Source organism: Rhinoraja longicauda, chromosome 26 (genome assembly GCF_053455715.1).
Source record: "Rhinoraja longicauda isolate Sanriku21f chromosome 26, sRhiLon1.1, whole genome shotgun sequence".
NCBI classification, from domain to species: domain Eukaryota; kingdom Metazoa; phylum Chordata; class Chondrichthyes; order Rajiformes; family Arhynchobatidae; genus Rhinoraja; species Rhinoraja longicauda.
Genome location: NC_135978.1, coordinates 172,886 through 199,028, shown reverse-complemented (window position 1 = coordinate 199,028; position 26,143 = coordinate 172,886). Strand labels below are relative to the sequence as shown.

Sequence of the window (26,143 nt, the reverse complement as noted above, 5' to 3'; positions counted from 1 at the left end):
ATCTACACAATAAGAATGTACAATATTTAACACTCCACTTGAGCACGCAGAAAATACAATAGAAATTAATGAAGTTCAACCCAATGGTCTAATCGTGTTATCCATTGCCACATTCTTCCCACTAGGATCTCCCACCACTTGCTTTAGAATCCAAGTTGCTTTTGCATCATCGTAAAGTACTCCATACTGTGAACATGTATCTGTGTGACTTTGCTCTGACATACTACCACAAGACATTACTAAATAAAATGTTGAAGGCTTTACCTGCAATGCACTTTCTAAGCATCTTTGCCATTCATAGGCATAGCGTTCATTTTCCTGAAAACAATACAACAGATAATTTAATTTGACACTAGTTTGGAGACACATTCCGCATGTAGTGCCTTTACACTTACAATGGCATGGGTGGAGGTATCACAAAATGCTGGAGTAACTCAGCAGGTCAGGCAGCATCTCAGGAGAGAAGGATTGGCTGACGTTTCTTCAGACTGAAGAAGGGTCTCGACCCGAAACGTCACCCATTCCTTCCCTCCTGAGAAGCTGCCTGACCTGCTGAGTTACTCCAGCATTTTGTGATAGCTTCGATTTGTACCAGCATCTGCAGTTATTTTCCTACATAGCATGGGTGGAGGCCACTCAGCCCATGGGGTCCATGTCAGCTCCCATAAGCAATGTTCCCTCACTCCCTACATGCCTGTACCTCTGCAATTTACAAATACCACTTTGTTTCTTTTTACCATTAATTTGTACTAAGGGGTAATTTAAATAGCCAATTAATCTACCAACATAAGAGTAGAATGTAAGAGAAAAACAGAGCATCTGAAGAAAACTGATGCAGTCATAGAAACATAGAAAATAGGTGCAGGAGGAGGCCTTTCGGCTCTTTGAGCCAGCACCACCATTCATTGTGATCATGGCTGATCATCCACAATCAATAACTCGTGCCTCCTTCTCCCCATATCCCTCGATTCCACTAGCCCCGAGAGCTCTATCTAACTCTCTCTTAAATTCATCCAGTGACTTGGCTTCCACTGCCCTCTGTGGCAGAGAATTCCACAAATTCACAACTCTCTGGGTGAAAAAGTTCCTTCTCACCTCAGTTTTAAATGGCCTCCCCTTTATTCTAAGACTGTGGCCCCTAGTTCTGGATTTCCCCCAACATTGGGAACATTTTTCATGCATCTAGCTTGTCCAGTCCTTTTATCCTTCCAGTCAAGGAAAGAACATGTGAAGTTCATATAGACAGTAGCCAAGGTCAAACCAGAGCCCCTATAATTGTTAGGCTGCTGCATGCACAAACTACTGGGTCCCCTTAGTATACCAGGATGTGAATTTATTGCTGCTACCAACCGAGCCTAAATAGTGTGGGAATACTTCAAAGTGGAATTAATAATTATCTAAATATGTATATCCTAATGCAAAACAAAGTAAACAAGAAGTCCAAAGTAATTTCACATAACCCAGATTTCCCACTCTTAACAAAGCATTCAAAGCCTCTCTCCCTTTGTTCATCTTTTCCACCCCTCCCTTATCTGGATCCACCTCTCACCACCCAGCCTGTCTCAACAATCCCTCTCCCCCTGCCTCACCTATATCTCCCCAATCCCTAACCCCCTGCCTCACCTGTATCTCCCCAACCCCCTTTCCACTTGCCTCACCTATATCTCCCCAACCCCCCTCTCCCCCTGCCTTACCTATATCTCCCCAACCCCCCACTCCCCCTGCCTCACCTGTATCTCCCCAATCCCCTCTCCCCCTGCCTCACCTGTATCTCCCCAACCCCCTTTCCACTTGCCTCACCTATATCTGCCCAAACCCCCTCTCCCCCTGCCTCACCTGTATCTCCCCAACCCCCTCTCCCCTTCCTCACCTGTATCTCCCCAACCCCCTCTCCCCCTGCCTGACCTGTATCTCCCCAACCCCCCTCTCCCCTGCCTTACCTATATCTCCCCAACCCCCCTCTCCCCCTGCCTCACCTATATCTCCCCAACCCCCCTCTCCCCCTGCCTTACCTGTATCTCCCCAACCCCCCTCTCCCCCTGCCTCACCTGTATCTCCCCAATCCCCTCTCCCCCTGCCTCACCTATATCTCCCCAATCCCTAACCCCCTGCCTCACCTTTATCTCTCCAACCCCCTCTCCCCCTGCTGCACCTATATCTGCCCAACCCAACCCTTAATCTGGTTCCACCTATCACTTACCATTTCAGTACATTAGTTATCTTCTCTATGTGTTGTCAGTCCTGATACCTGGCCCCGACCTGAAATATCAGCCATTATTTTGCTTCCACTTGGTCTGCTGAGTTCTTACAGCAGTGTGTGGGAAGGAACTGCAGATGCTGGTTTAAACCGAAGATAGACACAAAATGCTGGAGTAACTCAGGCAGCATCTATGGAGAGAAGGAATAAGTGATGTTTCGGGTCGAGAAGGGTGTTGACCCGAAACGTCACCCATTCCTTTTCTCCAGAGATGCTGCTTGGCCCGCTGAGTTACTCCAGCATTTTGAATTTATCTTGAGTTCTTACAGCAGTTTTTTTTGGGCAAAATATAAATGACAAGTCTCCTTCGTTTATTTTGAAATGCTTCTAAGAGGAAATCAGTGAAATTTGCCAAAATATATATTTTAAAAGGCATTCCTTTTCTAGCTTTTGTCTTGGGATGTCCTAAAGCCCTTCAGTAGCCAATGGCATTCCTCTGATGTAGGAGAGAGGGCCGCTACAACTGCACAAAGCAAACACCCGCAAACATCAATGGCTAGAAATCTGTTTTGTTGTGATGCCAAATGAGGAATACATATTATATACAACACTGGGATAATGACTCTTAAGAATAATGCCTTGGTATCTTGTTCTGAGAGAGCAGACAAGACCTTGGTTTAACAAAGTACTATCTCGAACAAAGCACCACTCTCAGCCCCCGCACAAGAACACCAGACTGGCTTTCTTTCTCTGTTCAAGTTTCTCGAATGAGATTCAATCTGCCATTTTTGAATCTGCAAAATGAATGCTACCAAACGAACCACCGTTGACAGTGGAGTATCACATGTCAAATATCAAATACCCCTGATGTCCTTCAGAAGAAAATCAGACATTCTGTAACCTGGAAATTAAGAACAATCATATTTACTTCCTCAGTGTAAAGTGGACTTTACAAACATCATCAAATTCAGATTGTAACCATTGTTTCTTGCACATTGGATTTTTACCTCCACCTCTCCAGTGAGGTCCTTATATTTGTTCCTGATGACTGGCAGTGGTGCTGCTGGTTTCTCATTTAAAGTATTGGAACGGTCTCTGAATGCCTGTTCTGAAGGTGCTGTAAGACGGGTCACTTCTTTATCCCCCAGGCTCAGACTCCTTTTATGAGATCCTGTGATTTTTTGGTTGAAATTTTACATTAAACAAGTTTATGACAGGCAGTATTTTAACAGAAATGGTGCCTTGTAAATACAATACAACTCTGATAATCTGGCACGCTTGGGGTGATGGTAGTGCCAGACTAATAGATTTTCTGGACTACTGAATGCTTTTCTTTTTAATACTGCAACACACTTTGATTTCATAGAGTTGCACAGCACAGAAACAGGCCCATTGGCCCACAATGTTAGTACCAAACATGATGCCTAGCTGAACTGATCTCTTCTGCTTGCAAGTGATCCGTATCCCTCCAATCCCTGCACTAACATGTGGCTACCTAAAAGCCTTTTGAATGTCACTATTGTATCTGCCTCCACCACCACCCCTGGCAATGTGTTCCAGCCCTCCAGCACCCTCTGTGTAAAAAAGCTTGTTCTGCACATCTCCATTATATTTTCCTCCTCTCATTTTACAGCTATGCTCTCTAGAGTTGGACATTTCCACCCTGGGAACAAAAGGTTCTGTGTAGGAAGGAATTGCAGATGCTGAAGATAAACACAAAACTGAAGATAGACACTAAAAGCTGGAGTAACTCAGCAGGTCAGGCAGCATCTCTGGATAAAAGGAATGGGTGACGATTCGGGTTGAGACCCTTCTTCCGACTGGGTCTGAGTTACTCCAGCTTTTTGTCTCTCAAAAGCGTTCTGACCATCTATCCTATCTATGCCTCTCATAATTTTATATACTTTTATCAAGTTCTCCCCTTAACCTCCAATGTTCCAGAGAAAACAATCCAAGTCTATCCAACCTCTCCCTGTACCTGAAACCCTCTAATCCAGCCAGTACTGACCTATCATTTTAACCAACTCTCTCAAATGTCAGAGCAAGCTACATTTGCTTTAACCTGGACATTTTTTAGAAGACATAATCACATTATCACAGGGACAAAAGGTAAAATTTGTCCCAGGCAATCTTAAAACCGATTGGTTTCGACAGGTGGATGATGGTTTGGGGGATAGGGAAGGGGTGCGATTTGGGCCCACAAAGAGGAAAACTAACCCGTGTGTACGATTTCAGCTACCTGGACTCGACCTCAGATAACCTTCCTCAAATAATTTCTCTCATCTTTCTTAAAGAGCTTCTTAAAACCTACCCTTTGACCAGGCTGATGACTGATCACCCATCCTAACTATCTTCTTCAACCTGAAATCCATGCCGTATCTTCGGGCATATCCCACATTAAAGTTTTATAAATACAAGCTGCTGGTGTTAAGAAAACTCACAAAGGAAACCATAACATGAAGCATTTTAGTAAGGAAATCTATACATTTGTGAACTCAGAAGATGACAAATGGCTAACTATTATTTTTAAAGTTGATCAACCATTTTTCCAGCAATTCAAGATTTAAATTTTCTTTTCATCAAATACATGTTATCTCATTTAAGTAGCAATTTTACAACAATTAATTCAACTCTGGATACAGAATGTCATTACGTACCTTGTACTGAAAGGTCAAATGTTTCCATTTCACTCTTGATCATCTCTTCACTGGATTTTATCTTGCCCTGGGAACGAGCCATGAGAAAATCAAATTTACTAATTTTGGGCTTTTCACTTTGAAATTCCCCAAATTCATCAAAGGCTTCAGTCTTTGTTTCTTTGGAGGAAACCCCATTTGTGACCGGGACTTCAGTCCCTCGCTCTGCATCTCCAGAGGTTGGTTCAGCCAAATGAGGCCCTGTAATCTCTCTCTCCCTCAAAGAAGTAATTGCAAAGTCTCCAAAATCGTTACCACTTTCCTTTTTCTGTTTGGTCTGTTCTGCTGTCTCTTTGAAGTCTCCAAAGGCATCAAACTTGTGTTGGGAGCTTGCATCCTCAGCTGAGAACGTTGTTACTGTGGAGACAGTCGTCATAGTGATGTTCTCAGAGCTGCCAAAAGAAGTTTCTTTCTTCTGAAGCACAGAAGTGGAGGATAAGGACCTGCCCTCGGAACTAAAGAATGGTGGCTGCTTCTTAATGTGAGTGCCTGAATCTTCTTTCTCAGACCAGTCATAGCTGGTTAAACTGCTCACTGCAGAGCCGTTGCTAAAGGTACCAAATGGGTCAAACTTAAAATCATCGAGATCTGTAAGAAACAATGAATTCTGATCACTGACATTAAATTTTTAATTTTAAAGAATAGCTATAATGTGGCAGAAAGACATTTAAAAAATAATAAATACTTAACTATACAAAAATATTACAAAGAACTGAAAATAATCAATGGCTGCATATCTGTGCTAATTATTTGTATTTCAGCAGATTGATTTATTTGAAGTAGCCCTCAGAAACATTGTCAGCATCTTCTGTGATTTTCAGAAGCCCAATTGACATCTGCTTCAGGAAAATAAAAGAATGTCAAAAATCTTTTGGGTTTTTGCTATTGCTTTTATTTTCCAGCTGATGAATGAAGAAAAACCTTTAAGAATAAGAGTGATTTGTCTTATGTTGACAAATTACTATTTTCTTTCAGCTTCAAGCATTGACCTGGAATCACCAGGTTGCCCCTTAGCTGGAGGGGGACCAACATTCTGGCAGGCAGGTTTGCTAGAGCTACATGGGTGGGTTTCAACTAAATATTGGGCGGGTGGGGGGGGAGAAAGGAGTTGACAAATTGGAAGTATAAGGATGGAGTTAAAGGGAAAGAGAGTGCAGGAAAAATTATGAAAGACACCCAAATTAATGGAACGGAAAGTTCAAGAAGGGATAAGAGAGTAAGGTCAGGTGAAATAGGATGGAAATTGGTTGGCAGACAGGAAACAAAGAGTAGGAATTAACAGGTCCCTTTCAGAATGGCAGGTAGTGACTAGTGGGGTGCCGCAAGGCTTGGTGCTGGGACCGCAGCTATTTACAATATATATTAATGATTTAGATGAAGGAATTAAAAGTAACATTAGCAAATTTGCAAATAACACAAAGCAGGGTGGCAGTGTGAACTGTGAGGAGGATGCTATGAGGATGCAGGGTGACTTGGACAGGTTGGGTGAGTGGGCAGATGCATGGCAGATGCAGTTTAATGTGGATAAATGTGAGGTTATCCACTTTGGTGGCAAGAACAAAAAGGCAGATTATTGTCTGAATGGTGTCAGATTAGGAAAAGAGGAGGTGCAACGAGACCTGGATGTCCTTGTACATCGGTCACTGAAAGTAAGCATGCAGGTACAGCGGGCAGTGAAGAAAGCTAAAGGCATGTTGGCCTTCATAACGAGAGGATTTGAGTATAGGAGCAAAGAGCTCCTTCTGCAGTTGTACTGGTGAGACCATGCCTGGAGTATTGTGTGCAGTTTTGGTCTCCTAATTTGAGGAAGGACATTTTTGCTATTGAAGGAGTGCAGCGTAGATTCACCAGGTTAATTCCCTGGATGGCAGGACTGTCATATGATGAAAGAATGGGACGACAGGGCCTGTATTCACTGGAATTTAGGATGAGAGGGGATCTTATTGAAACATATAAAATTATTAAGGGATTGGACACGTTGGATGCAGGAAACATGTTCCCAATGTTGGGAGAGTCCAGAACCAGGGGCCACAATTTAAGAATAAGGGGTAGGCCATTTAGAACTGAGATGAGGAAAAACGTTTTCACCCAGAGAGTTGTGAATTTGTGGAATTCTCAGTCTCAAAAGGCAGCGGAGGCCAATTCACTGGATGCATTCAAAAGAGTCAGATAGAGCTCTGAGGGCTAGCGGAATGAAGGGATATGGGGAAAAGGCAGGAACTGGGTACTGATTGTGGATGGTCAGCCATGATCACATTGAATGGCGGTGCTGGCTCGAAGGGTTGAATGGCCTACTCCTGCACCTATTTTCTATGTATCTATGTGTTAAAGATAGTGGTTCTCCAACTTCACAGTGAATAGATTTGACAGTCATACTCATCTATGTAAAACTGAAGAACAATGTGATTATAAGCAGCAAGTGTTATCAATATTCCCTTAACCGCTGCTCTGACAGATCGAGCAAGATTTGTTAATTCGTAGGCATTTAATCCAGGCAACGCATGGCGACAATGTTGTAACAGATAACCAAAAGCAAAGATATCTCAATGTCGTTAATTCTATCCATTTGCAAGGAGTTCAGTATTATAACTGGTTAAACCCCAGACTATTTTTAGACTGGCTCGGGCTGGCCAGTCATTGAAAATGCACACAATCAGAATTTAAACAACATAATTACGGTAGATGATTGCACAGCAGAGCTCCATGTTCCAAGTGTGTGCCTGTGACATCGCACATGGCAAATCCATGATCCTGACCAAGCTGAGGACAAAGATGTCATTTTCTGCACCCCCACAAGTCCGTTACGGTTTTAACAGGATAACCACATTCAACTAATTCCACATTCAACTAATTCCATTGCAAAAGTGAATCTGCAGCACAGGAAGTTGTGAACAAAATTAAAATTCATGCCATTGCCATTGACTAATCTCGCCCCATTAATGATAAATATAACTCATTTACCAAACAAAGTCACTGGAATATTTGTGCAAAAAAACGATTCTCCAGGTTTAATTTCCTACACTTTGGAAGCTGCTGGCGTTAGCTACAACCATGATATGAAGGGCAACTTGGTGATGAGAGCTGGAATGAAATCTCAGCAAATGCAGATGATTGCCAACAGTGGTGGTCAGAATAAATTTGTCACTTTGCAATGAAACAACATCTCACAGGCAGGATGAGGAACAACTTACAAGCTCTGAATACTCCAACTACGTTGATTATAATTTCTTTAAAGTCAATGTAAACCTCATCATTAATTTTAGAAACAAAGGAAGCATTTTTTTAGTTTTGTTTGTCAGTAGGAACATCTATTCAAGCATCATCCGTTTGTAAAAAAAATAAATTCAAACACTGACTGATGTTTTCTCAGGGTGTTTTCGACTGGGTAAAAGATTCTGTGCATCTATTCCCCTCATGATCTGATAAAACCTCTATAAGATCACCCCTTATCCTCCTGCGCTCCAAGGAATATAGTCTGAGCCTGCTCAACCTCTCTTTATAGCACAGGCCCTCAAGTCCTGGCAACATCCTCTGTACTCTTTGCAGCTTAACAGGGTGCCCAAACTGAAGACAATACTCCAAACGTGGCCTCACCTATGTTTTGTACAACTGCAACGTAACATCCCTACTTCTCAACTCAATAGTATGATTGGACTGGATAGCGCACAGAACAAAGCTTTTCACAGTATCTTGATATATGTGTAATAATAAACCTAAAAAACAGGAAAAGGTAGCCCCAGTTCACTAAGGGCTTATAAGTCATGATATTTCAATTTTCTGCATAAATTTGTTTTAGGAGGAAGTTGAAAGCCCATCATACTAACATCTAACCAGCAGTCATAGTCCTTCCAACAGTAATGTTTAGCCATTTAATGTTTAGCTAGCACATGGAAATGTCATGTATATTCCTTGTAAATTTTTTCCCAACATTGATAATCACCACAGAACATATGTTGACTACAAACATTTGATTTATATTCTCCCCCAGCATTAGTAATAAAAACAAAAATCTTAACATGTCAGGCAGCATTTGTGCAGAAAGAGAACTAATATTGACATGACATGTCATTTAATCGATCTGAATTGTTAATTCCGTTTCTCTTTCCATGGATGCCATCTGACCTGGAGTCTACGTCATGCATTTGTGACATCAAATGAGTGAAAGCAATTTTCTGATGAACTTGTTAATGCATGTAACGCTATCCTGTGACACTGTGGGGAAACCACATGACTGGACAAGTATCTTTAGAAAGTTTTTAGTTATCACGAGGTTAGAAATTTCGTGAAATCCCAGGCTCTTGAAATACTGCTGGAGTTCAGTCCCTTCTAAACATATCTAAAGGCTCCAGGTCTGGCTCACCTGCTTCCTATTGTGGCCCCGCAGAATACTCAAATTCTGCATTGGGTATTGCAGTAGTTATATGGCTTTACTGCTCCTCGCGTCCCAGGTCATGTCCCCATTGTAATTTCTCGCTCCATATTCTGCATACAAGCTCTGATCTCTACAGATAATTGTCAAAATCTTCTGCCTTTCCTTGGTTCTCCAACCTAATTTGTGGCGTCGGGTCCTGGCTTTGTGTTATCTAATGCTAGCTTTCAAATCTAACAATTCAGATTCTACTCTAAAGAACTTTACATTTACTTCCAACTGAGCCTTTGTGGCATCCATACAGGTTCTCACCAAACATTATGGCCCTCGTGTCTCGGAATTGATCAGATCTACTGTAACGTCAGATCTTTTCCAAACTGCTCCCTTTATTTTATTGTCTCCAGTCCTCTCCCCCTAAACAAGCCCCAAGTGCTCTCACACTCACACAGCACCTTCAGGATGATCACATTGAATGGCGGTGCTGGCTCGAAGGGCCGAATGGCCTACTCCTGCACCTATTGTTTATGTATCTATTATCTTTACACCCAGACTCAGTACTCTCCTTATCTTCCTTACACGTGCCTTCTGCAAAACTTTGCACAATATTGATATTGCACATGGGTCTGTATTAACTGTTGTACAGTTATAAGAGAAACAAAATATGGCACTGAGGAGACAAATAGCAAGAAGAGAAAGTTAGCGAATGAGTAAATGAGTAAAGTTTCATGTGCCGTCGCAGGAGGTGAAAGCTAAAGACATGAGAGACTAGATAGGCTTTTTAATAGAGGACCACAAAAACACAAAAAATAATGTTTAAAGGCAGACAGAAGGATTGAATGGTGATATTGACTAAGTGCACACAACATAGTAACAACAAAACAATAATGGAAGACAACTGCAGTGATAGTAGATTCTTCCTTCAGACTGCCAGTGAGCATCATTATGGGACAAGATGTCCCTTAATGTCCCATAATCATTATCCCGCCTGACCAACAACCACAGGAGAATAAAAACAGGTATAATATTACTGGAGATCACCTTCTACTACGGACACAGGAGAAGGCACATTATTTGTGAGAAGTTACATAATTTAAATCATACAGCCGTTAGTAGTCAAAAATGCATTGAGATTTAAATTGGATTTTAATATGTTACAGTCAGTGCATTGATGTCTTGTTAGTTATATCTTTTTGTACACTTGCATTAGTTTGATAAATAGGACACCAACCACTTGCTCTAGGTACTTTAGTTCGGGCAAGTCCACATGACATTACACCACCAAATATTCAAAGATCAGTGTTTATTAGCAAGATGCCACTTCAGAAAAAAGTCAGAAAATACTATATGTAGTCATACATTACAGAGTGTAACAGTTATTTGAAATACAGATAAGATTTCACATGCAATACTTCTGCAAACAGAGCAGATTACAGAAAAAAAGCTGAAGAAAGCAGATTCAGGTAAAAGGTCTTTTAAAGCTTTAAGCATTTTTATACAAGAGATTGCATTTCATTACAAAAAACAGTACGATGAATGTATTGGAATGCAGTTGAATCCTGATAAAGACATGACCAATACTATTGGTCAGTGATATTGGCACATATCCGTAGACTGTATGGAGTTTGTATTAGGATTCAATGCTCTCAGTGGAAATGCCTTTATTTGGACTCAACTGTACAGGATTAAAATATCAATGGAGCTGATGTGAAACAAAGAAAGTCACATGGTTTTGTTTGGTTAGATACAGAAAGGTTAGACATGAATCCAAAGAAAATGATTAAAATGAATCCAACCCTATTTTCAGCAGAGATGTGATAATTATTCAGAAATTCAGGATAGAATGGTTCAGGATAATTTGCACATTAGTGAGTAGTAGAAATGTATTTCCATAGATAAAACAGATTTTTAATAAGAATTAAACCAAATTACAATTCAGAATTCAACATAAGATTGTCTCAGGATTGTATTATGATAGTCTCCCGATATTACTTTGATATTAACATGCATAAAACCTTTGCTACTTTAGTGATACAGCATGGAAATAGGCCCTTCAGCCAACCAAATCCGTGCTGACCAACGATCACCCTGTACGCTAGTTCTATCCTAGGGACACTAGGGACAATTTACAGAAGCCAATTAACCGACAAACCTGTATGTCTTTGGAGAAAACCCACGCGGTCACAGGGAGAACGTTCAAACTCGGACCAGGCAGCACCCATAGTCAGGATTGAGCCCTCTGGCGCTGTGAGGCAGCAACTCTACCACTGCACCACGATTGACTTTAAATAAATGCCAATGTAAAACCTAAGGCTGGTAATAGTGCATTCTTGTGATACCTGTGGAGAACAAGATTGCTCAAACATCCTACAAGTAATTGACGTTAATCTCATCAAAAATGTGTTCCTGCTCAATTGCACAAGACAGCAAGTGTAGGCTATTATTCAGACAGAAACTCAGTCCTTTAACACATTCCCTAAACTTTGTGTGAGATTGGAACACTATGTGCTGCAAATCCAAAACATTCATTTCCTCATAAAATCGGAGATACCCCCTCAATGGGCATCAATTATAAAATAACAAAGGAAGCCAGCAATGAACGCAAGCATCTCGCTCTACTAAGACTATAGAAATTATTTCACATGTTGAGAATTAGACTTTCGTTTTGATCTTCCTACATATAAAACAATGTTAAGCCTGCATCTACATAGTGACAATTGTTTGCCAATGTCTCACCTATTTTGAGAATATTTTGCACACAAGGTATCTTTTTATTTTGTAAATACCTAACTCCCCACTCACTTTTACTCCTGCACATTGCTTTAAAAAAAAAATATTTTAAAATTCTGTTCATCTGGCATCCATCTGATCTGCTAGAAAATGATTTTGACTTTCTTTAAATGTGAAGGGCCTTTTTAAAGTTTACACGCTATTTACATTTAGTCAATGTGAGGTATAACTTTTAACAAAATGGGCAAAGGCAAATAAAAGTCAAATGGTGCTCTTTAAATTCAATCAATCATTTTGGTTTTTAAGCTCGCATGATCACTAATGGTCAGACATTATCAAAAATCAATAGGGCAATTCACCTTTAAGCTAATGTCAATGTGAATGTAATCTAAAGTTTACACACAGTATGAGTGAGGGGCAGAATACAATCGTTTCACAATATTTTCATGAAAGACGGGAAATAAAGATGCTTTTCAAACATAGGGTACTGCATGTGCCTTTTCATTATCCTTACGCATATAAAAATTGGACTCTAAACGGTTCCCTTCTTTACAGGAATGTTTTGATTCTTAAGGCTCATTATTGATTTACATCATGTCAATAAACACACTGAATTATTCAAGCCTGCATAAAGCAACACCAGGTTGCTCGACTACAGTTGTCAAGAGTCAAGAGAGTTTTATTGTCATATGTCCCAGATGGATCAATGAAATTGTTGTTAGATCGTTCTTACATTGGGAACACTGTTATTTTTTAAAAAGCAACATTTTCACAAAACTACTCAAATGGATCAAATGACAATGCTTATAAATAATTCACATCTTCAATTTCAAGCTAAAGTGGCAAACCCCCTCGCTTTCTAGCAGATTCACAATTCTCAAGTGTCTGAGGAAGATAAGAATAGAAATATAATTATATTCAGATCCAGTTTACACCGTCGCCCATTTCTCTGCCTTCTGGAATATAACAGTCTGAGAAAATAATTTGTTTCTATGTGGCCTCAGCTTGGCAATGACCAACAGCCATTGTTTCCTAATTCAGAATTTAGACTCCTAACCCTCACCTCCATCGAGGGACTGCACCACCCCTTCCACGTGAGATAGAGATTTATGTGCACCTCTTCTACCTCATCTATTGCATCCGGTGTTCCTGATGTGGGCTCCTACACATCAGAGAGATCAAGCAAAGACTCGGCGACCATTTCACTGAACACTTGCACTCGATACGCCAAGGCCTACTGGATCTCCCGGTTGCTAACCTTTTAACTCCCCTTCCCGTTCTCATACTGACCTTAATATCCTGAGCCTCCTCCATTGCCAGAGTGAAGCCACACATAAACTGGAGGAACAGCACCTTATATTTCTCTTGAGTAGCTTACAACCTAATAGTATGAACAGTGATTTCTCCAATTCTTCCAATGTAACAACCCCCTGTCCTCCCCTTCCATCCCTTCTCCTCACCGTCTCCCCTGTGACCCACCTGGAATCACACCTATTTCTCCCCTCCCACTCCACCTACTTTACCTCCACCAGCTTCACAATTCACAAATTTTCAATCCATGTGTATCACGTTTTGCCTATATACACCTATTACCTGGAGCACCTCTTTACCTGCCATGCTTTGTCCTGCCTTTCCTCTTTGCTAGCTTTCTGCCCCCCACATCCCACAATCAATCCGCAGAAGGGTCCCAATCCAAAAAGGTCACCTATCCATGTCCTCCAATAATGCTGCCTGACCCGCTGAGTTACTCCAGGACTCTGTGAAACGTCACCTATCCATGTTCTCCAGAGATGCTGTGTGACCCGCTGAGATACTCCAGTACTTTGTGCCTTTGCTTCTTTAATTCAGCTGGACACACTTACTTTGTAACAAGGTGATCATTTAGCTGTTTTTAAAAATGTTACTGGAATCAAGAAATCACTATGCATATTTATTTTATAATATATGATGTAGGATTTCTTATAGTTCTGTTCAAGAGGGTGCAACTGTCATAGCATGCAAAGCACAATTTTCTTCCGCTGACTTTCAGGCTGTGTGTAATTTAATGACCAGAAGGGTTGAAATAATAGATCAATTAATCATTAGTCTAGCTGTTTAAAATATATAAATAATTAACAGCGAATCAATTGAATGATGATATTTTCTATTTGTGGGATTGCCCCCACCTCATTTTGCCTGCATTTGAAGTGTGTGACAGGTTAGTGCCCCACATCAAGGAATGGTTCTGTAAACTCTAAAGCACCTTTATTCTGAAACAAGCTTAAAAAAACGTTCAATTCAATTTCTGACTATATCTGTAAATTGAACTTTTCTTACCTTAATCCTAACCAAACCTTCAGATTACTGGAAAGATCTTGTCTGATTGTTTAATAAAAATTTTGTTTCAGATTTGGTAAGATTAATTGAATGCTACGGACTTCATTTTGAAATTTAAATAGTAGACCTACAATGTCAAGTAACAGCTTCCTTATCACTGAGAAATTCACAATGCAGATATTCTTCTGTATCAAGATCAGAACAGTAATTTTAAGAAATAAATAAATATTACATCAACAAAAATGCAACAAAGTCAACTCCTGATAATTCCACCATCTTTGAATTATTCAGTAATTTGAATTAAGCAGTATAAATAATAAAACCATAAGAGAATTTTGAACTAACAAATATACTTACCAGATAATTTAAGTAAATTGTATTGTCATAATGCCAATCTATAACAATGATGAGGTTTCTACATTATTAAGATAGTCATTAATTATATTTACAAGATATCCCGTAATAACCACACTTGCAACTACATTCAAAGTCTAAATCTGAGCAGTCTGAAGAAGGGTCTCGACCCAAAACGTCACCCACACCTTCTCTCCAGAGATGCTGCCTGTCCCGCTGAGTTATTCCAGCTTTTCTATCTTCGGTTTAAATCAGCATAGAAACATAGAAACATTGAAAGTAGGTGCAGGAGGAGGCCATTCGGCTCTTCGAGCCAGCACCTCCATTCATTGTGATCTGCAGTTCCTTCTTTCACAGTATTATACCAGCTTTAAATCTGCCAGATGATACCATTGAGGGCCTGAAAATATGCATGTTACATGGAGGCACATCAGTTAAATTTGGTTTAGGCTAAATAATACCACTTTTAATCTTAGGTTTCAAAAAATTCTGTTTTTAATCCACTGTTTTCTTCTTAATTTCCTCTGGCACCTTATTCTTTTTCAACTAAGATACTAAGATCAGACACAATACTGACTTCTCCATTGATAATTTTTCAAGCAGTAAAAACAAAGTTTGGATCAAAGTTTACACCCTTGTTTCCTCACTCAGTGGTGCTCCCTAGCTATGACAAGATGGCGCGGTCCAGTCCAGTCGCCGTCGTGGTAGCTCTGCGGGAACTGTGCGTTTTAAACTGGTATGTTTATTTTAAAATTATCTCTAAGTGTTAGCGTGTGCTAGCACTTAGCAGTAAACCAATGTACGACCGGGAAACGCTCGTAAAATTAAACTCGAGCGCTACCGGAGCACTATTAAACAATATACTACTCACCGATATATCAACGTGGCCGATAAAGATCATCAAAGGAGCGTACCGCGGCAGCAGCAGTGGGAGCGCAGGTCCGTGGGAAAGTCGAAAAAAACACTGAGGGAAGCGAAGGGGGATTCGAAACAGGCTGAGAACCCAAGCCTTACGTCCACCTCTGCCCAGCATACTTCTGGCCAATGTCCAGTCCCTGGAGAACAAGCTGGATGACCTCAGGGCAAGGATCAGATTCCAGAGGGACATAAGGAACTGCAACATCCTTTGTCTGACTGAGACATGGCTGACCCCGCTGGTGCCTGACCAGGTGATCCGCCCATCCGAGTCCTTCACTGTTTTCCGGGCGGACAGAACGGAAGAATCCGGGAAATCCAAGGGCGGAGTAGTCTGCTTCTTGACCAATAATAACTGGTGCAATCCTGGAAATATTAAGACGCTTTCTCGTTCCTGCTCGCCGGACCTGGAACATCTAACTATCCCATGCCGACCATTCTACCTTCCACGGGAGTTCAGCTCGGTGATCATCACAGCCGTCTATATCCTACCACATGCGGACACCGACGTGGCACTGTCGACCCTACACGATGTGTTGTGTCGACACCAAAACAAGAACCCTGATGCGGCTGTGCTGGTGGCTGGAGATTTCAATAGGGGAAATCTCAAAAAGGTCATGCCCAACTTCCACCAACACATCACGTGTGTCACCAGGGGGGAAAGAACTTTGGACCACTGCTACACGCCGTTCAGGAAAGGCTACAAAGCCGTTTCTCTCCCTCCTTTTGGAAAATCTGACCATGCTGCCATTTTCCTTCTGCCGGAGTATAAACAACGGATAGTACGGGAAGCGACAGTGACAAGGGATGTAAAGCGGTGGGCTGACCATTTAGAGGCCATGCTGCAGGATGCACTGAGCGAAGTCGACTGGAACATGTTCCAAGCAAGTTCCAGAGACGTAAATGAGTTTGCGGAAGCGGTTACGGACTTAATTGCCACAATAGCCGATACCATCATCCCCACAGTAAGGGTCAGTATCTTCCCTAACCACAAACCCTGGGTAGACAGGTCTATTCACGTGGCCTTGAATGCTCGCACCGCTGCTTACAACTCTGGCCTGGCATCCGGGAACATGGACGACTACAAGGGAGAGTCCTACCGACTGCGAAGGGCAGTGAAGGATGCAAAAAGGAGGTACCGGGACAAGATGGAGTCACAGATGGAGCAGCAGGACACCAGGCGCCTTTGGCAGGGGCTACGGACAATAACTAGCTACAGGTCCAGCACCCCCTCAACCGGAAGTGCCGGCTCCTCCTTAGCTGATGACCTGAACTCTTTTTATGCACGGTTTGAGACGGGTAACACCACCAGCTCGCCGTCTAAAAACAGCACCGAAGGGGCGCTGGCTAGCGAGGCTGGAGGGTGATCCACCGCCGGGGATGTGCACACATTCTCGGTGTCCGAGCACGAGGTGAGGTGGGCTCTGACGCGTGTGAACACGAGGAAAGCTGGAGGCCCAGATGGTATATCTGGGCGAGTGCTAAAGTCTTGTGCTACTCAGCTTGCTCCAGTGCTCACCACAATATTCAACCTCTCCTTGGCCAAGTCCGTGGTCCCTGCATGCTTCAAAAGATCCATCATTGTACCGGTGCCAAAGAATGCCTCTCCAGCGTGTTTAAATGACTACCGACCGGTGGCCCTCACCTCGGTGGTCATGAAATGCTTCGAGAGGCTAGTCAAGAAGCACATCTGTGCCCTCCTTCTTCGCAACATGGACCCACTGCAGTTCGCATACCGTCCGAACAGGTCCACGGATGATGCCGTCTCCCAGGTTCTGCACACCGCTCTCTCTCATCTGGACAGCCAGGGGGGCTATGTGAGGATGCTGTTCATTGACTTTAGTTCAGCATTCAACACAATAGTCCCTAGCAGACTGGTTGAGACGCTGCTGGAACTGGGGCTTAGCACCCCTCTGTGTGCCTGGGTCCTGGACTTTCTCACCGCCAGGCCCCAAGTGGTCAGGATGGGGGAAACACACATCTAGCTCCCTCACCCTGAACATAGGATCCCCCCAGGGTTGCGTCCTTAGCCCCCTTACTGTACTCCCTGTACACACATGACTGTGGGGCCAGGTTCAGCTCAAACTCCATCATCAAGTTTGCTGATGACACTGTGGTGGTGGGCCGGATCTCCAACAACGATGAGAAGGGCTACCGGGAGGAGGTGGCTGATCTGGCACTCTGGTGTCAGGACAATAGCCTCCTCTTGAATGTCACTAAAACGAAGGAGCTGATTGTGGACTTCAGAAGGGCTAAACATCCAAGGACGTACACACCACTGGTGATAAATGGGTCGATTGTGGATAGGGTGAGCAGTTTTAAATACTTGGGAGTCCGCGTCACAGAGGATCTGACGTGGGCAACGCACATTGCCGCACTGGTGGGTAAGGCTAAGCAGCGCCTTTACCACCTTAGACAGCTGAGGAAATTCAGAGTGTCTCTGAGGATCCTTCATTGCTTCTACTCTGGGGCTGTAGAGAGCATCCTGTCCGGCAACATTACAGTCTGGTTTGGGAACAGCTCTGCCCAGGACAGGATGGCCCTGCAGAGAGTAGTGCGTTCGGCAGAACGCACCATGGGAACTACACTCGTCCCCCTGCAGGACCTATACATCAGGAGGTGCAGATCCAGAGCAAGCAAGATCATGAAGGACCCCTGCCACCCCAGTAACGGACTGTTCCAGATGCTACGATCAGGCAAACGCCTCCGCTGTCACGCTGTGAAAACGGAGAGGATGAGACGGAGTTTCTTCCCACAGGCCATCAGGACTGTCAACTTTTATAACTCCAGAGACTAAATTTTTGTCTACACTATAGTAACTTATTAACTTTATGTATATGCTGTAACTGTAATTCTTTTTTGGGCACAATCCGCAGGCATTGCCACTTTCATTGCACTGCACATCGTGTATGTGTATGTGACAAATAAATTTGACTTGACTTATCATATCATATCATATCATATATATACAGCCGGAAACAGGCCTTTTCGGCCCTCCAAGTCCGTGCCGCCCAGTGATCCCCGCACATTAACACTATCCTACACCCACTAGGGACAATTTTTACATTTACCCAGCCAATTAACCTACATACCTGTACGTCTTTGGAGTGTGGGAGGAAACCGAAGATCTCGGAGAAAACCCACGCAGGTCACGGGGAGAACGTACAAACTCCTTACAGTGCAGCACCCGTAGTCAGGATCGAACCTGAGTCTCCGGCGCTGCATTCGCTGTAAAGCAGCAACTCTACCGCTGCGCTACCATGCCGCCCTTGACTTGACTTGACTTGACCCTCCATCCATTGCACATTAAAACACAGAAAATAATAATATACTGCAACCTGTTGGTTAGCCAGTAATTTGCCTATGACATTTATGTCCTCAATGATCCATGTTAAAATCAAATGTCACCGAAGGCAACCCAGTGGCTGGTGTGGCATAGAAACATACATAGAAAAATAGGTGCAGGAGTAGGCCATTCAGCCCTTCGAGCCAGCACCACCATTCAATATGATCATGGCTGATCATCTAAAATCAGTACCCCATTCCTGCTTTTCCCCCATATCACTTGATTTCTTTAGCCCTAAGAGCTCTATCTAACTCTCTCTTGAAAACATCCAGTGAATTGGCTTCCACTGCCTTCTGTGGCAAAGAATTCCACAGATTCACAACTCTCGGTGAAGAAGTGTTTCCTCTCAGTCCTAAATCAAGTCAAGTCAAGTCAAGTCAAATTTATTTGTCACATACACATACTCGATGTGCAGTGAAATGAAAGTGGCAATGCCTGCGGGTTGTGCACAAAAAGAATTACAGTTACAGCATATAAATAAAGTTAATAAGTTACTAAACATAGCACAAAAAGTGTCGACAAAAATTTAGTCTCTGGGGTTATCAAAGTTGACAGTCCTGATGGCCTGTGGGAAGAAGCTCCGTCTCATCCTCTCCGTTTTCACAGCGTGACAGCGGAGGCGTTTGCCTGACCGTAGCATCTGGAACAGTCCGTTACTGGGGTGGCAGGGGTCCCTCATGATCTTGCTTGCTCTGGATCTGCACCTCCTGATGTATAGGTCCTGCAGGGGGACGAGTGTAGTTCCCATGGTGCGTTCTGCCGAACGCACTACTCTCTGCAGGGCCATCCTGTCCTGGGCAGAGCTGTTCCCAAACCAGACTGTAATGTGGCCTACCCCTTATTCTTAAACTGTGACCCCTGGTTCTGGACTCCCCCCAACATCGGGAACATTTTTCCTGCATCTACCCTGTCCAATCCTTTAAGAATTTTATATGTTTCTATACAATCCCATCTCAACCTTCTAAATACCAGTGTAAATTAATTTACAAGCCCAGTCGACCCATTCTTTCATCATATGTCAGTCCCGCCATCCCGGGAATTAACCTGGTGAATTTACGCTGCCCTCCCTCAATAGCAATAATGTCCTTTTTCAATTTAGGAGACCAAAATTGCACACAATACTCAATGTGCGGTCTCACCAGGGCCCTGTACAACTGCAGTAGGACTTCCTTGCTCCTAAACTCAAATCCTTTCATAATGAAGGACAACATGCCATTTACTTTCTTCACTGCCTGCTGTACCTGCACGCTTACTTTCAGTGACTGATGTACAAGCACACCCAGGTCCCGTTGCACCTCCCCTTTTCATAATCTGATACAATTCAGAAAATAATCTGTCTTCCAGTTCTTGCCACCAAAGTGGTAACCTCATATTTATCCAGATTACACTGCACCTGCCATGCATCTGCCCACTCACCCAACCTATCCAAGTTACCCTGCAGCCTCATAGCATCCTCATCGCAGCTCACACTGCCATCCAGCTTTGTGTCATCCACAAACTTGGAGATGCCACATTTAATTCCCTCGTCTAAATCATTAATATCTATTGTAAATAACTGGGGTCCCAGCACCGAGCCTTGTGGCACCCCACTAGTCACTGCCTGCTATTCTGAAAAAGACCTGTTAATTCTTACTCTTTGCTTCCTGTCTGCCAACCAGTTCTGTATTCATGTCAATACACTACCCCCAATACCATGTGCTCTAATTTTGAACATTAATCTCTTGTGTGGGACCTGGTCAAAGGCTTTTTGAAAGTCCAGATACACCACATCCACTGGCTCTCCCTTATCCATTCTACTTGTTGCATCCCCCTAAAATTCCAGAAGGTTAGTCAAGCATGATTTCCTCTTCATAAATCCATGCTCACTTTGACCGATCATGACATTGCTTTCCAAATGCGCTGCGAAAACATCTTTAACAATCGACTCAAGCATCTTCCCCTCCACCGATGTAAGGCTAACTGGTTTATAATTCCCCATTTTCTCTCTCCCCTCTTTCTTAAAAAGTGGGGTTACATTGGCCACCCTCCAGTCCACAGGAACTGATCCAGAGTCGAGAGAACATTGGAAAATGATCACCAATGCATCCACGATTTCTACTTCCACTTCCTTGAGTACTCTGGGATGCAGACCATCAGGCCCTGGGGATTTATCTGCTTTCAGTCCCAACAGTTTACTAACACCATTTCCTGACTTATGTGGATTCCCTTTAGTTCCTCCCTCCCACTAGATCCTCGGTCCCCTAATATTTCTGGGAGATTGTTTGTGTCTTCCTTAGTGAAGACAGAACTAAAGTACTCGTTTAACTGTTCTACCATGTCTTTGTTTCCCATTATAAATTCACCTGTCTCTGATTGTAAGGGACCTACATTGTCTTCACTAATCTTTTCTTTTTTTACATATCTAAAGAAGCTTTTAGAGTCAGTCGTTATATTCCCTGCAAACTTTCTTTCATGCTCTTTTTCCCCCCCTCTTAATTAACCCCTTTGTCATCCTCTGTTGAGTTCTAAATTTCTCCCAATCCTCCGGTTTGCTGCTTCCACTGGCCAATTTATATGCCTTTTCCTTGGATTTAACACTATCCTTGATTTCCCTCGTTAGCCACAGTTGAGGCTTCCCAGTTTTATTTTTTCGCCAGACAGGGATGAACAATTATTGGAGTTCATCCATGCGGTGTAATAACATTCATCCATGATAATGTAGGAAAATAACTGCACATGTTGGTACAAATCAAAGGTATCAACTGCAGATGCTGGTACAAATCGAAGGTATCATCCATGATAAAATCAAAAGCCACTGAAGGCAACCCCGTGGTCTGTGTGGCAAGTCATTTATCATCGGTGGAGACGATGACTGGAAACAATATCAAAAGGACACATATTAATGTAGAAATATAATTAGGTTAAAGATACAGTATGGCAATAGGCCCTTTAGCCCACCTGGTCTATGCTCACCATTCACACAGTTCATTATTTCACTTTGTTATCCACTCCCTGCTCATGATGAGCAATTTTAGAGACCAATTAACCCATCAACCATCTCAACTTTTCCACTTCCCTTAGCTACTCTAACCTCTCCCCCTCTGAACGTACAGCCCTCTGTTCACTCTGCAGCAACCCTGACATTATCATCAAACCCGCCGACAAGGGAAGTGCCATGGTAGTCTGGCGCGCTGACCTCTAACGCACTGAGGCCAGGCGCCAGCCCTCGGACACCTCCTCCTACTTGTCCTTGGACCACAATCCCACAGATGATCGCCAGGCCATAATCTCACAGTCCATTTCTGATTTTATCAGTTCCGGCTGCCTACCCTTCAAAGCCTCCAACCTTATCGTTCGCCAGCCCTGCACAGCCAGGTTTTATCTTCTCACCAAAATCCATAAACAGAACTGCCCTGGCAGACCTATTGTTTCTGCCTACTCCTGTCCCATGGAAATGATTTCCATGTAACTCGACTCCATCCTATCCCCCCTGGTCCAATCTCTCCCGACCCAAGTACAAGATACTTCACACGCCCTTCGTCTCTTCAATGACTTCCGTTTTCCAGACCCTCACTACATCATCTTTATTATGGATGTTCAGTCACTTCACACCTCCATCCCCCACCAGGAAGGTCTTAAAGCCCTCCGTTTCTTCCTCGACCACAGAACCAGCCAATTTCCCTCTACCAACACCCTCCTCTGCCTAGCAGAGCTGGTCCTTACCCATACCTTTCTCCTTCGACTCCTCCCACTTCCTCCAAATCTAAGGCGTAACCATGGGCACTTATAAGAGTCCCGATATGCCTGGCTCTTTGTAGGATACGTCGAATAATCCCAGTTCCGGCACACACTGGCCCCATCCCCGAACTCTATCTCCGTTACATTGATGACTGCATCAGAGCTAACTCCAGCACCCATACTGCACTCAATTTCACTTGGATCATCTCCGACATTTCCCTACCATTTCTTGATCTCACCATCTCCATCACAGGACTATCGACTGACATCTATTACAAATCTACTGACTCCCACAGCTATCTAGACTACCCACTTCTTCCCACCCCGTGTCCTGCAAAGACTCTATCCCCTACTCCTAATTGCTCCGTCTACACCGCATCTGCACCCAAGATGAGGTGTTCCACATCAGGACATCTAAGATGTCCTCATTCTTTAGGGACGGGGGTGCCCTTTTCCAACATAGATGAGGCCCTCACAAGGGTCTCCTCGGTATTCCGCAGTTCCACTCTTGCTCCCCCTTCCCCCCCCCCCAGTTGCAACAGAGACAGAGTCCCTCAAGTCCTCATCTTTCACCCCATCAGCCATTGCATACAGCACATAATCCTGACATTTTCGCAACATCTAAGGGGATCCCACCACTAGCCACATCTTCCCATCTCCACCCCTTTACGCTTTCCGCAGAGACCGTTCCCTCCGCAACTCCCTGGTTAACAAACACTCCCAGCCAAACCAACCCCTCCCCTGGTACTTTCTGCTGCAATCGCAAGAGATGCAACACCTGTCCCTATACCTCCTCCCTCGATACTGTCCAAGGACCCCGACAGTCCCTTCAGGTGAGGCAGAGGTCCACTTGCACCTCCTCCAACCTCAATTACTGTACCCGCTGTTCCAGGAGTGGACTCCTATGTATCGGTGAGACCAAGCGCACACTCAGAGATCATTTTGTTGAACACCGCCGTTCAGTCCACCGAGACCAACCTGATATCCCGGTTGCTAAGCACTTTAACTCCCTCTCCCATACTGACCTTTCTGTCCTGGGCCTCCTCTACTGTCAGAGTGAGGCCCAATGTAAATTGGAGGATCAGCACCTCAAATTTCACTTGGGTAGCTTATAAACCAGCGGTATGAATATTGACTTCTTTAACTTCAAATAACCTTTGCTTTCCCTCTGTCAGCGCCTTCCCCATCCTTGTTCTCCAACTGGTCTGACTGTCCTCCTGATTTAATTTTATCTGTGTAAGCTTCGTTGTCACCTTCCCCTAGCTAACAATGATCTACTCCACATTTTCCTTGATGTTCGTCCTCTTTGATGTCTCATTTTTACACATTAGCCTTCCATGTCTCTGTGTCTCCCTCTCCCCTGACTCTTAGTCTGAAGAAGGGTCTCGAGCTGAAACATCAAGCATTCCTTCTATCCAGAGATGCCGCCTTGACAAATCGTGCTTGACTAATCTACTGGAATTTTTTGAGGATGTAACTAGGAAAATTGACAGGGGAGAGCCGGTGGATGTGGCGTACCTCGACTTTCAGAAAGCCTTCGACAAGGTCCCACATAGCAGATTGGTGGGCAAAATTAGAGCACATGGTATTGGAGGTAGGGTACTGACATGGATAGAAAGTTGGTTGACAGACAGAAAGCAAAGAATGGGGATAAATGGGTCCCTTTCAGAATGGCAGGCAGTGACTAGTGAGGTACCGCAAGGCTCGGTGTTGGGACCGCAGCTATTTACAATATACATCAATGACTTGGATGAAAGGATTAAAAGTACCATTAACAAATTTGCCGATGATACAAAGCTGGGTGGCAGTGTGAACTGTGAGGAAGATGCTATGAGGTTGCAGGGTGACTTGGACAGGTTGTGTGAGTGGGCGGATGCATAGCAGATGCAGTTTAATGTAGATAAGTGTGAGGTTATCCACTTTGGTGGTAAGAATAGGAAGGCAGATTATTATTTGAATGGTGTCAAGTTAGGAAAAGGGGACGTACAACGTGATCTGGGTGTCTTAGTGCATCAGTCACTGAAAGGAAGCATGCAGGTACAGCAGGCAGTGAAGAAAGCCAATGGAATGTTGGCCTTCATAACAAGAGGAGTTGAGTATAGGAGCAAAGAGGTCCTTCTGCAGTTGTACAGGGCCCTAGTGAGACTGCACCTGGAGTACTGTGTGCAGTTTTGGTCTCCAAATTTGAGGAAGGATATTCTTGCTATTGAGGGCGTGCAGCGCAGGTTTACTAGGTTAATTCCCGGAATGGCGGGACTGTCATATGTTGAAAGACTGGAGCGACTAGGTTTGTATACACTGGAATTTAGACGGATGAGAGGGGATCTTATCGAAACGTATAAGATTATTAAGGGGTTGGACATGTTAGAGGCAGGAAACATGCTCCCAATGTTGGGGGAGCCCAGAACCAGGGGCCACAGTTTAAGAATAAGGGGTAGGCCATTTAGAACAGAGATGAGGAAAAACTTTTTTAGTCAGAGAGTTGTGAATCTGTGGAATTCTCTGCCTCAGAGGGCAGTGGAGGCCAATTCTCTGAATACATTCAAGAGAGAGCTTGATAGAGCTCTTAAGGATAGCGGAGTCAGGGGGTATGGGGAGAAAGCAGGAACGGGGTACTGATTGAGAATGATCAGCCATGATCACATTGAATGGCGGTGCTGGCTCGAAGGGCCGAATGGCCTACTCCTGCACCTATTGTCTATTGCCTGTCCCGCTGAGTTACTCCAGCATTTTGTGTCTAACCCATAAACTTACATGTTTTTGGGATATGGGAGGAAACCAGAGCACCCAGAGCAAATTTATGTAGAAACAACTTCTTCCCCTCTGTTATCAGGCTTCTGAACAGTCCTTACATAAGCTAGGGGACTGCCCGATTCACCTCTACCCCAATGGATGTTTTTAACGGAACTGATGCTCTACAATACTGAGAACCACATTCTGCACTCTCACTCGGTCTCTTCTCATTTGCTCTACCTATTGTACTTGAGTTTGATTGTATTTATGCATTATCTGATCTGTTTGGATAACATGCAAAACAAAGCTTTTCACTGTACCTTGGTACACATGACAATAATACAATTGTATCTACACAATATGAAGTATAAGAAAATAACTGCAGATGCTGGTACAAATCGAAGGTATTTATTCACAAAATGCTGGAGTAACTCAGCAGGTCAGGCAGCATCTCAGGAGAGAAGGAATGGGTGACGTTTCGGGTCGAGACCCTTCTTCAGACTGATGTCAGGGGGGCGGGACAAAGGAAGGATATAGGTGGAGACAGGAAGATAGAGGGAGATCTGGGAAGGGGGAGGGGAAGAGAGGGACAGAGGAACTATCTAAAGTCTGAGAAGTCAATGTTCATACCACTGGGCTGGAAGAATGTGCAAACTCCACAGAGAAAGCACTCAAAGCCAGGATCTAACAGTCTCTGGCACTGAGGCAGCATCTCAACCAGCTACACCACTGTGCAGCCCTGCAGTTTTTGGCTTGTGTAGAAAGTGTCAGCA

The 26,143-nt window shown here is 43.5% G+C and overlaps 1 protein-coding gene across 8 annotated transcripts in view; it reads right to left on the bottom strand.

Annotated features, from left to right (window-relative positions):
• synrg (synergin, gamma) overlaps window positions 1-26,143 on the bottom strand; it is a 135,904-nt gene that overhangs the window by 32,736 nt on the left and 77,025 nt on the right. For all 8 annotated transcript variants that reach the window (XM_078422723.1, XM_078422724.1, XM_078422727.1 and 5 more), the window contains 3 exons: window positions 4,855-5,481; window positions 3,205-3,368; window positions 265-318 (listed from right to left, as the gene is read on the bottom strand). In XM_078422723.1, coding sequence (XP_078278849.1) covers window positions 265-318; window positions 3,205-3,368; window positions 4,855-5,481 — 845 coding nt within the window. The remainder of the gene's footprint in view (window positions 1-264; window positions 319-3,204; window positions 3,369-4,854; window positions 5,482-26,143) is intronic.